Raw genomic sequence first — 11,819 nt, 5'->3', positions numbered from 1 at the left:
TGAATGGATGAATATATGGATGTATGGGTGAGTGGGTGAGTGGGTGGGTGGATGGCTGTGTGGATGGATGAACAGGTAGTTGGGTGGATGAACATGTAGATGGACGGATGGGTGGATGGGTGGATGGATAGACACGTGGATGGGTGGGTGGGTGGATGGTCGTGGTTGCAATGCTGACATGAGGCTGGCCTTCTAGTGGAGGGCAGGCTGCAAGCAGGGGCCCCCAGGAGTGGAATAGTCACTGAGAATTCCTCCCTCTTGCACCCCTTCCATCCTGCCATTCCCACTACCACCCCCAGTCAGGGTCCGGCCTGGAGCAGCAATGTCTCCAGCTCAACTCTCAGAGCAGATGGACCCCCGTGAGGAAGCCCTGGGGTCGCTGGGCCGCTCCCCGCCACACACATCCCCAAGAAATCACTGGGCGCCTTGCCTTGCTAGCAGCTTAATGAAAGAAAACGAAGACTTGGCCCCAGACCCCACTGTTCCTAATCACAGCCTCATTCAAAGCAGCTTCCATTTCTCTCCTCAGTACAAGGGAGGAAGGAGCAGCGTCCACCAGGGCAGACGGGATGAGGACCCCATGACGTGGAGGAGCAGGGAGGAGTCAGGTGTTGGAGGGAGGAGCACGGAGACTGGAGCAGGGAGGGAGCTGCATTCTCGGGAAGCTGGGCAGCCACCCAGCCAGAGAGGAGGGCTCTCCTCCTGCCTCCACCTCTGGGTCATACTGGCTGCAGTCTGCTTTCTAAACTGTGAACAGAAACGCCCCGTGGAACCTTCCAGGACAATGGACCGTGTCTCTGTATCTACATCCGGGGCGTGTAGTGTGTGACACTGAGGACGGCAGTTTTCACATAATTCACTCTTAGCTGAGTCGTGTGTACGTGGTGGCTGCTCCCGGGGCCCCACGTCGGCAGGGGTGGGTCCAGGCTGTCCTGGGGGAGTGGGAGCAACCACCCCTTTCCTAGCACCGGGCACAGGACCACCTGTCACATTTTCTTGGTGTCCGGCCTCCAGGGGAACCTGGGTCTAAGGGTGCAGACAGGGGACACTGTCCAAACCAGGAGAAGGGGTGCTGGGAGAGGACATTTGTCTCATCTTTGGGGTTTGGGGGAGAAGCCTGGGGAGGGATGCTGAGCTGCTGGGGGAGCCTAGAACGTGGCCTCCTGGAGACAGCGCTGCCTAGGGCAGGGCAGTAACCCCAGGGCGTGCCCGGCCCTGCCCGCCAGTGCCGTTGGTCCAGGCTGTCCCTGAGGCTCTCAGCGCCTGGAACCCCCACCAGGAGGCACCCTCGGCACGGTCAAGTACATGCAGAAATCCTGAGGCTGCTTTGCACGCGGCTTAATAGGACCGCAGGGAGCAGGGAGGAGGCGAGGTCCCCGGAGCTTCGGAGCTTCGTACCCAACCCGCCTGCCTCCGGGCCCCAAAGTCAGAGGAGGACAGGGCCCCGCAGAGCCGGTGCTGCTGCTCGGGGGAAGCAGCGGGGGTGTCCAGCTCCTTGGCTCATACGCGTCCATCACGGCTCCAGGGGGACGTGCTGGTGGATCCAGGATGAGTGGCTCATCCCTCGGGTGTAGACCCAGGACAGCTGATGTGCCCGGAGGCCGCGCCCCCGCTCAGCACTCCAACTTGGATCCGAGTGTCCAGCCAGTAACGGACCAGGGGCCCCCGGCATCACCCCGTACAGGGCGGTCACAGGGCAGGTGGCTGCAGGACCCTGTGTGGGCCAGCCTGGGTCTCACCTGGCGGGAGCCCCCACTTCCTCCCCACACACAGCATGCTCTGCTTGAGATGCTGACATTGCCACGGGAGCCCCGGGGTGGGTCTTCCCCCAGGCCTGGTTGCTCACATGGGGACCTCGGCCTCCTGCAGGTGGCGTCCCGGGGACGGGGCCGTGTCCTTGCAGCCGGCCTGGGCCGCGCCCCTCAGACTCACACATGACACCAGAGCTTGGATAGAAAAAGGATGGGAGTCATGGCCAGTGCAGCGTCGGGCTCTGAAAGCTACTCTGTGCAAGTCGACCCCCGGCTTGAAGAAAGAGGACGAAAGCCGTGTGACAAGAGCCACAGCAAAGTCCCTGCCGTGACGGGTGGACAGTCATGCGGCCCGTGTTCTGAGGAGTTTGCGACTTTACTCAGGAGAAGCGAACAGCTGGCGCTGGGCCTCGGGCATCTGGAGCCACGCAGTTCCCTGGGGTCTGATCAGCACACGGGGCCATATGGGGGGTGCCCTCCCGCTCACCCTACAGGCCCTGACGGGGGGGCTGCCCCACGGCCAGCGACACCCACTCTGGAGCCAAGAGCCGGAGTGGAGAAGGAGCCTTTCCTGGGATCACTGTGTGATTGAGAGCCCGCGCCTGTTTTCTCCCCTCCCCCCCTCCCCCGGGGCAAACAGCCTGGGTAAACAGGAATAGGCCAGGGAAATGAGGGAACCTGTTCTCCCTAAGCAATTTTTACTGGGAAAACACAGGAATAAAGCCCCTCTCCTGAGACTGAGTCCTGAGCAACCGACGTCCCAAGCAGCAGACAGAGATGACCCGTGGGTCCCGGGATGTTGTCCAAGTTCAGACGAGTACATTTTAAGATGCGTCCCCGAGCCCGGCGGGTAGCGGGCGGCCAGGAATCCTGCCGGAGTCTGTGACCCGGGTAGCGGGCGGCCAGGAATCCTGCCGGAGTCTGTGACCCGGGCCGTACCCCCCTGAGGCCATTGGCCGTGTGGCCCCCACCCGCCCCTGCCTGTGGCCTCTCCCGATCCTACTGTGGGCCCCAGAGGTGCCCCAGCCGGTCACCCGGCACTTCATTCCAGGGATGAGCATCGGGGTGACAGGCCCGACCCCCCTGGAGAGCGTCACGGGGATGTCCGCGCCTCACCGGGCACACAGGCTCACGTTGAACTCAGGGTGGCGGATGGTGTCGGGCACCTTACAGGACAGGCATTGGGAATGTCTCTAGGGGCTCTGAGTCCCCCCCAGGACACCGTCCTCACGTGGCTCTGCCCTTCTCCTGGCCGTGCTTCCACCCGCCCCACCAAGGGGGCAGCCAGGGGAACCCCTCACGGTCCAGCACAGTGGGGCGTGGCCAGCACCCCCTGGGAGTGGATGAGGGAGCCCCGCAGGTGAGCTGCCCCTGGCCACTCTCTTGGTTGAGGATCCTCAGGCTGACCTGTCACAGCTGCTTCCCGGCGGGGACGTCCTGCTGCCCGACACCCACTGGCTTAGCCCCCAGGCCAGGATCTGGGGCCACACAGTGGGGAGCCCTCAGTGCCCCGGATGCCCCTGCCTGGAGCTCAGCACGGCCTCCCGCGCGTAGTCTCTCCCACGGCTGTCCTCACGTGGAGGTCACCGCCTGTCCCAGCCCAGGGTGGCACAGACTTGAGATCACCAAGGGGCCCCAGGGCAGCAGGGTTATTGCTTGGGGTTAGGACGCACCTGGGGTCATAGGCACAGAGCCCCCCGGCAGGGGAGGGTCAGAAACAGCAGCCCCAGCATCTGCGTGGGGGGAGGGCAGGGGTGTGCGCGGCCCTTACCCCTCCAGGTCCTCTGCCTTCTGCTCCTGGGGCATCTGAGGCCCTTTATCCCCCGCCCTGGCATGGGTAAGCGGGTGGGGCAACAGCTGGGGGGTCTGGGGGGGCAGGCTCCCTCCCCCCAGGGGTCAGAGCATCAGCGTTTGCAGAGAACACACTGTGGCTGGCCCAGGGTTCGGTGCTGGGGACGCTGTGGCCAAAGTGGACAAATGCCCGTCCTGGGGTGAACCGAGCTTCTCCGTGGTGGCGAGTGGCACCGTGGGGACAGGCGGTGCCTGGGGCCAGGAAAGGCCTAACCCGGGAGCCTCGTCAGAGTGCATACCCAAGGGGTAAGGCCTGAGCCGGGCTCCCCAGCCCTAGGCCCTAGGTCCACGCCTCCCCCCTGGATCCACCCGGGAAGGTCAGCCCTGTGGGACTCCCAACTCCCCCAGGCAGCCCCACAAGAGTTCCAGGAACGTGGCCTGAGCCGGCAAAGCCGAGGCACAGGGAGGTCCCCGGGGACCCAGCACGGCCAGCATGCAGTCCTCCCCCCTCCCCATCCTCCATTCCTGTCCCGCTCCCCCTCCCTCCCCCCACCCCCCACGCCCGGGACCAGTGCACCTCAGAGAAGGTTGCCCCAGGGTCTGGCTCAGGTTTTTTGAGGTGAGGGTGCTGCGGCCAGGGAAGGGTCCGGTCATCACGACCCTGGGTGTGACCCCGCGCAGTACTGAAACCTGGGAGGTGAGGGACGAGGGGGCACCCGGAGCTGTCCCACCGCATGGTCCCCGCAGCCACCTGCAGCACCGGCACCGACCCCTACGGCCAATCCCCACCCACGCCCTCGTCTGCTCGTGGGCGCTCCTGCCCTCGCTCAGCCAGGTCACACCCACGCCCGGGGAAATGGGAAAGCAGTGCCCCCGGAGCCCTCAGGAGGGGCTCCCCAACCTCGGGAGGAGCTGGGCATGGGCCCCCCATGGCTAAGCCCAGGATGGCCCCTCTTAGACCCCCTTCCCCCAGTGCAGGGAGGGGTGCCCAGGAGACCCCAGCCGCTTGTGGACACGTCTCGGGGGCATCTCCAGGCACTTGGGATCTGGTTTAGTGGCTGCGAGCGCATTGGGAGCGCAGAGCACTGTGCTCTCTGTCAAAATGCTTTCAGTTTAACGTTAATGTGGTTGAAGGTGGTGGGGCCTGGGGGACAGGGACCAGCTGAGGTCCTGGGAGCGGGTCCTTGAGGGGCAATGCACGCACAGCGCGCTCCTGGGGGCCCAGGCTTACGGGACGTGTTTTCAGAGCAAACCAGGGACACTTTGACCCGTCAGACGGGACTCTGAACATCCGGAAAAGAACCTGGTGCCACAAGGCTGGAAGGGGTCTGTAGAACCGGCTGACATGCTGCCCGGAGAGGAGGGGCTCTGAAGAACAGTGGGGGGAGGACCCCCGTGGGCAGCCCCCAGACCCGGAGCCCTGCCTCCGCCGTGCCTTTGGGGGGCCGCAGGGGAGGGCATGGACCACAGCCCCTCGTCCCCGCTGACATTCTTTTGGGGAAAAAGCACAGAAACCTGCCCCTGGAACCCGTCCATCCGTCCGTCCTTCCGTCTGCCCCACTCTGCCTGGCCAGAAGATGCCGGCGCCAGAGATGCCACCACCAGCCCGACTCCCTGGGCCCCCAGACACACGACAATCAACCACGGGCGCAGCCTTGGGAGGTTTTCCCAGCATGTTTAATAAGAATCCAATTCCAAGCAGGCATCCGAGACCCCGGACTTCTCCCCGCTCCCCCTGCCACCGCGCAGGGAACACGCAGTGATGAGACAAGGAAGACTGACGTGTGTCCCTTCTAGGGTCCGGGGGACAGAGGGATGTGCTGGTGGATCCAGGACACGTAGCTCGTCACGCGGGCATACACCCCAGGGAGGTTGTAACCGCAGCCATAGCCCCAGCTCACGACCCCCACTTGGATCCAGGTGCACTTCCATCTGCACACGAGGGGGCCCCCGGAGTCCATCTGTGGGGAAAAGAGGCCCTCAGCTAGAGCTTCCGTGGCCCTGTGGCCGAGGGGCCGGCAGATCCCACGCTCTTGGGCTAGAAGGGGACGGAGGACGCGGCCGGGCAGCCCGGGGCCTCACCTGGCAGGAGTCGTGGCCCTCGCTCCCGGCACACAGCATGTCCTGCTTGATGACCTCATCGTCTTGCTCAAGAATGGTCTGATAGTGACAATTACACTCCCTGTTCCCCACGATGGGGACCTCCACCTCCTGCAGGTGGTAGGGTGGGGGCAGTGGCGCTGTGGGGGGGTGCTGGGTGAGCATCGGGGGCTCCTCTCGTCCCCATTGCCACACATGCCCCTTCCAGGTTGTGCTGGGCGCCCCCCCGCCCTGTTGCCGGGTACACAGAGCACCCCCCACTGCCAGCCCTGACCCGGGGGCTTAGCGCAGACCCTGTGCATCTCCCCACGTGCACCACGCTGGGACCCGGCCGCGGGACACCTCAAGCTCTGGACCAGGCCTCCCTCCCCAGAGTCTGGGCTCCCGGGCCAGACCCACAGGCTCCCCGGGGAAACTGCCTCAGCAGCAGGGGAGCCCGGGACCTTGGTGGGTCCCCAAACTCAGCGAGCCTGGATTTCTCCCCCTCATGACACGAGGACCGCCATGTGTCCTCAGACCCTGGTGGCCAGAGTCCACGCGGTAACCACAGGGCTCTGAACCAAACACGGGGCCGCCTGGCCAGGGCAAGTGCCCAGCTCCTCAGGTCTGTTCCAGAAACTTCCTGTCCAAACCCTGGCATCACACTGGACCCTGGGGGTTCCGGGAGGCGATGCAGCGAGGTGCTCTCTGGAAGGGCCCAGCCACCCCAGCCCCACACCCTCCGCGCCTTCTCCCTATACCTACTGTGGTCTGCAATGTCTCCCCAGCCGGTCACCCAGCATAGCATCCCCGGGGGGACAATCAGGGAGGGAGACGGGAGGGACACCAGGTTGACGTCCTCAGGAGAGCGTCAGGGGGGCCTCCAGCTTCAGCAGGGCGATGTCCGCGCTGTCCCAGCCATACCAGCTCATGTTGAAGTTGGGGTGGCGGATGATCTCGGTCACGTTGCACAGCTGGTCGTGGTCGTAGAGTCTCAGCTGCCCGACTTGGACCCTGAGGGTAGCAGCCTCCAAGCCCTCCCTGGGAGAGAGGGGCCCTGGGGCTTCTCAGGCCTGGGGAGGGGTCCCAGCAGGCCGCCTCCCGCAAGAGGACCCCGCGCTCATGCACACCCCGTGCCCGCGGCTCCCCGCCCCCCTGCGCCCAGCCCCAGAGGTGGGGCGGCCCCACTCACAGCTCCACGCAGTGGGCCGCGGTCAGCACCCACTGGGGGTGGATGAGGGAGCCTCCGCAGATGTGCTGCCACTGGCCGCTACCCATGCCATGGAACCTCAGGCTGACCTGCCACGGGTACCTCCTGGCTGGCACCTTGCAGCCCCCCACGATGCCCACCTGCTCATGTCGCAGGCCGGGGTCTGCAGAAACAGGTTGACAGGCCTCCCCAGAGCTCGGGGGGGGACCAGGGAAGCTCTTCCCTAAGGGGCAGTCCCACACCCCCTGGGCACATCGGAGGGATTGGGACTCACCGGGGCTTATGGGCACGGAGCCCCCCAGCCAGGGAGCGGTCAGAACCAGCAGCCACAACATCAGCAGGGGGCCTGGTGAGGCACAGGCCTTCCCAGCACCGGCTTTGTCCATGGTGCTTCCTTCCCTGGCCGTCCCCCCAGGGCCCTCCTTTATCCCCATAGCACAGGAAGTGGGGGCAGCCTTCTCCTTCCGTGGGGGCTGGTGGTGACAGGGCACAGCTTTGCGGTCCTCTGCCCACCGGAGGGACAGTCACGAACGTGACGTGCGGAGAGTGAGCAGTCTGGTGGAGGGGCCGGAAGGGCCTTCGGGCTGAGGCACAAATGAACTTTTATCTCGGCCAGGGGGTCACCCCAGCCCTCGGTCCAGCCTCTGGGGCCTCAGTCTCTCCCGGGGCTAATGACCCCCCTCCCCAGGCTTCTCCCCAAGGCCCCAGCGCTCACCGTTACTGACTGTGAAGGGGCGGCTCCTGGAGGCTCCAATCCAGGCCCCAGGACAGTCTTGGCCCCAAGGGAGTGGGCCGGGCCACCAGAGGTCCCAGGCATGCTGGGCACTCGGCCTTCTTGGGGCCCTCCGTCATCACCCGAGGAGCTGAGGGGACAGTGTGGTCAGGGTGTCCCCGACCACGGCCCCAGGAGCAGGCCACACCTGGGGCCGCGTGGGGTGGGTGGGGTGGCTGAGAGTCCGGGAAGACGGCCATGGGATTGCCTGGGCACAGCCTTCTGGGCGCCTGACCGCCCTGTGCCCACTGCCTGGACACCAGCGGCCGGCGACATCCACACGGCCTTGCCACATGTTGGGGGACAGGGCTGGGCCTCCGGGAGGAGACTCAGGAGGGATGGAGGTGCTTCTCCCAGTTCCCCAAAGAGGCAGCGGCCTGTGGATTCCGCTAGGAGGGACTCCGTCATGGCCTGAGTGTGTCCCCTAAATGCACATGTCGAGTACCCGCCCCCGCACCTCAGATATGACTGTATTTGGACACAGGGTCTCTCAAGGGGTGATTTAGGTAAAATGGGGCCACGTGGGCAGGTCCTAATCCACTGGAGTCCTTACAGGAGAGGCCATGAGGACACAGATGGGCACAGAGGGACCAGTCAAGAGGACGCAGGGCGGGATGTAGGACAGATATAGTGAGCACACAGAGGGATGCAGAGGGAATATCGGGGGGACGCAGGGGGGATGCAGGGGGATGCAGGGGGCACACGGGGGATGCAGGGGGAACGCAAGGGGGATGCAGGGGGGACACAGGGGGGATGCATGGGGGATGCAGGGGGAATGCAAGGGAAATGCAGGAGGGAACGCAGGGGGGATGCAGGGGAGCTGCAGGGAGCATGCAGGGGGGATGCAGGTGAGACACAAAGGAGTTGCAGTGTCGACAGGCGCAGTAGAGGCCTCAGTGGCACCAGCCGTGGCTGCTCCGACCGCGGATTTGTGGCCTGCAGGAGTAGGAGAGAAGGGACCAGTGTTGCTGGGGTGGCCCGGTGGGCTTTGGGGTGCTCTGAGCCGAGCAGCACCCCTCAGCACCTCGGGGCTGGGAGGTCACTGCGGAGCCGGGACACCGAGCTCCCTGAGGCCCCTGGGGGACTTGTTCCGCTGTGTTGGATGCACGGACGGTGCCTGCGCCAGGCTTGGGCTTGCTGTCTCACAGAGAGTGCCCCGGCCCTCGTGTGCGCACCAGGAGTCGGGAAGTGAGTGACGTCCACGCCCGCCCGGGGTCCTCAGGCCACCAGTGTCTTGTGTCTAAGACCTCCTCTGCCAGTCCCTGAGGACCACACAGAGTCCCAGGGACAGAGCAGCGATCCCCCGCCGAGCCCGGGAGGGAGGCCGGGGGATGGGAGGCGCACAGCGCAGAGTCAGGGGTGTGAGCCGAGGCTGCCTGAGGCCAGGACACGGGGGTGGGGGGGGGGGCTGCTTCTCTGCCCGCGCGCCACTGAACACGCAGGGCCGTGGCCAGAAGCACGAGTGGGGCGCCGGGGAGCCCCAGGCTCGCAGGGAGGGCGCGGGACTGACGGCCACTGTCATCATGGGCCAGGCCCTGGCTCTCTGCTTAGCAGAGCCCCTAGCGCAGGGCAGGAGGCGCCCACAAGGGCCTTGGGGCTGGTGCCCGCCGGCGCCCGGGCCCTTCCCTCGGGATGGAGGCCTCTTCTGAGAAGAGCAGACCTCGCCCGCCGGCTTGCGCCCCACGGGACACACTGGCTGGTTCAGTGTGAGCAGGTGACAGTGCGGCCCTGGAGGGAGCCGCGGGCTCTGCTTCGGGGGTCACCAGCCCTGCTGGCAAGAGCCCCTGCGCAGCTGTCGTCAGCACCGGGCAGGCCTCCGCTCATGGGCCAGGTCAGTGCATCCGCGGGTGGGCCCACGCACGATGCCCTCGAAACAGTTGAGATAAAACTCTTATAGGAAAATGTCGCAAGAGAGATATTCAGCAAAAGAAATCAAGTATCGTGATAAGGGTTACTGTTATCTTTTGTGAAAGATAGTATCAAAGACGAGGAGATATACCCACAGTGAGTCACGATCAGCAGTCCAGACGGTACCGTCATGTGAGGGAACTAGGACAGTCGCACTCGGTCCCGCCTTCCTGAGGTGCATCTGTTCTAGAGGACAGGCAAGAAAAGGAGAAAAACCCAGTTGTAGTTGAACAATATAAAAATAATAAACTAAGGTGGTGGGAATTGGTCTGAACACATTGGTGATTGTAATAAAATAAGTAAGCGAACTTACTGGCAAAGACGCCAGCATGGAAAGTGGACATGCTGCTTACGAGACGGAAGCAGAAGTTGAAGGGGAGAAGGGGCAGAAAAAGATATTACTGGCCAATGCTGGACAGGATTCATTAAAAAGTTTTTTTGTAAAAAAAAAAAAAAAAAAAAAAAAAAAAAAAATATATATATATATATATATATATATATATATATATATATATATATTTCTTCTCCTTCTGCCTGTGTCTCTCCCTCTCTCTCTGTGTGTGTCTCTCATGAATAAATAAATAAAATATTTATTTTTTTAAAAGACTTTATTTATTTATTTATGATAGACAGAGAGAGAGAGAGAGAGAGAGAGAGAGTCAGAGTGGAGGAAGGAGAAGCAGGCTCCATGCCGGGAGCCCAACGCGGGAATCGATCCCGGGACTCCAGGATTGAGCCCTGGGCCAAAGGCAGGCGCTAAACCACTAAGCCACCCAGGGATCCCCAAATAAAATCTTTAAAAAAAAAATTAAAAGCATGCTCATCCGAAAACACCAAAAGGCAGTGGAAGAGCGGGAATCTGCAGGCTGGGAGAAGACATCTGCAAGAGACAATATGCTCGTACCCGGAACATATAAGAAATTGCCCAAATTTCTCTAATGAGAAAAGAAAAGTCCAAGTAAAGAAATCCCAAGGGAAAAAAAAAAAAAAAAGAAATCCCAAGGGGCGTCCCGGGAGGCTCAGGGGGTGAAGTGTCTCCCTTCGGCTCACTCAGATCATGAGCTCAGGGTTCTGGATTTGAGTCCCGTGTTGGGCTCCCTGCTCAGCGGGGAGCCTGCTTTTCCCGCTCCCTCTGCCCCTGCCCCTGCTCATGCTCTCTCTCTCTCTGTCAAATAAATAAACAAAATCTTCTTCTAAAAAATCCTGAAGAGGGTTCCCCTGCAGCCTGCTGGTGGCCCTGGGACACTCCTGTCCCCGGACAAATTGCTTCCGAAAGGCAACGCCGAGAAGACCGAAGAGGAGCAGGAGAGGAAGACGGCGAGGAGCTAGGTGAGACACCATCGGAGAGACTGTGGGGTCTGACGGAGATGTTCCAGAGAGGGTCCGGCCCGCGGCTGGCGCCACTTTTGATGTCTCCCTCTTTGTGGCTCAAACAACGTACAGGTTTTCCAGGGCAGCCTCGTGGATTGGGACCACTTGCTTCACGATCCCGGTTCTTCCTGTTGTCTTTGAGACTGAGAAGTTGCAAGTGGAGCGGCAGCAACAAGTGCAGCAGAGGCAGATAGTTTGGGGGCCCAACACAGGGGTCTCAGCAGGAATGCCAGTGGCTCTACCTTCCAAAAAAGGTAGAAAATCCTGGAAAAATCTAGATTGCTACTGCTACATGACTTGTCTTGGTGGGACAAGTTTGAAAATTCAATAGTGTTTGCTGATTATTTGGATTCCTTTTTATTTATTTATTTATTTTTTAGCTTTGGCACATTGATCTGTGTAAACCTGGTGGCGAGAATTCTCAGTGTCTCATGGGGACTCCCAACTTGCAACCGTGCCCTCCGCACGGTCCCATTTCTTCTGTTCTCACTCTGATAGCAGAGTGCAGCAAGGCAGACGGTTGCTCCAGCTCTGGCCATCCCGCCCCTTTCTCCCTAAATCACTTACGACTGGAGGACCTCACTATCCCCTTGGGGTGTAGGAACTGATGCCACTGGGAAGGACGTACCCCGCACCATTTTTGTTTATAAGCATGGAGATGTTGGGAAGGGACATGCACACTATGAAATACATCATGCATTACAGCCGTGGTGTAAAGCAGCCACTGGAACTTTCTATGTTGGAAAGGAGGGGGGGCCGGCCAGCAGCTTCAACTGCAGGACGGGGACTCTGGAGGCCAGAGCAACAGCTCATTTCCTCTGCCCATTTTGGCTATGAGAGACCTGTCTGTCTAAAAAAGAAAAAAAGTAAGGGCTCATTTTTTGTATTTTTAAAAATATTTTATTTATTTATTCATGAGAGACACAGAAAGAGAGAG

The 11,819-nt window shown here is 61.6% G+C and overlaps 1 protein-coding gene across 1 annotated transcript; it reads right to left on the bottom strand.

Moving 5' to 3' along the window:
• Nucleotides 1–5,203: 5,203 nt before the first annotated feature.
• On the bottom strand, nucleotides 5,204–7,166 carry LOC448801 (mastin). Its single transcript, NM_001005260.1, is given in 6 exon segments — nucleotides 5,204–5,503; nucleotides 5,625–5,782; nucleotides 6,387–6,483; nucleotides 6,485–6,662; nucleotides 6,814–6,994; nucleotides 7,106–7,166. Coding segments are annotated over 6 exon segments (843 nt in total). The 3' UTR covers nucleotides 5,204–5,335.
• Between the last annotated feature and the right edge of the window lie 4,653 nt (nucleotides 7,167–11,819).

The sequence above is a fragment of the Canis lupus genome, chromosome 6 (genome assembly GCF_011100685.1).
Source record: "Canis lupus familiaris isolate Mischka breed German Shepherd chromosome 6, alternate assembly UU_Cfam_GSD_1.0, whole genome shotgun sequence".
Taxonomy (NCBI): domain Eukaryota; kingdom Metazoa; phylum Chordata; class Mammalia; order Carnivora; family Canidae; genus Canis; species Canis lupus.
The sequence above is the reverse complement of the archived record's forward strand: the minus strand, read 5'-3'. Positions and strand labels throughout refer to the sequence as shown.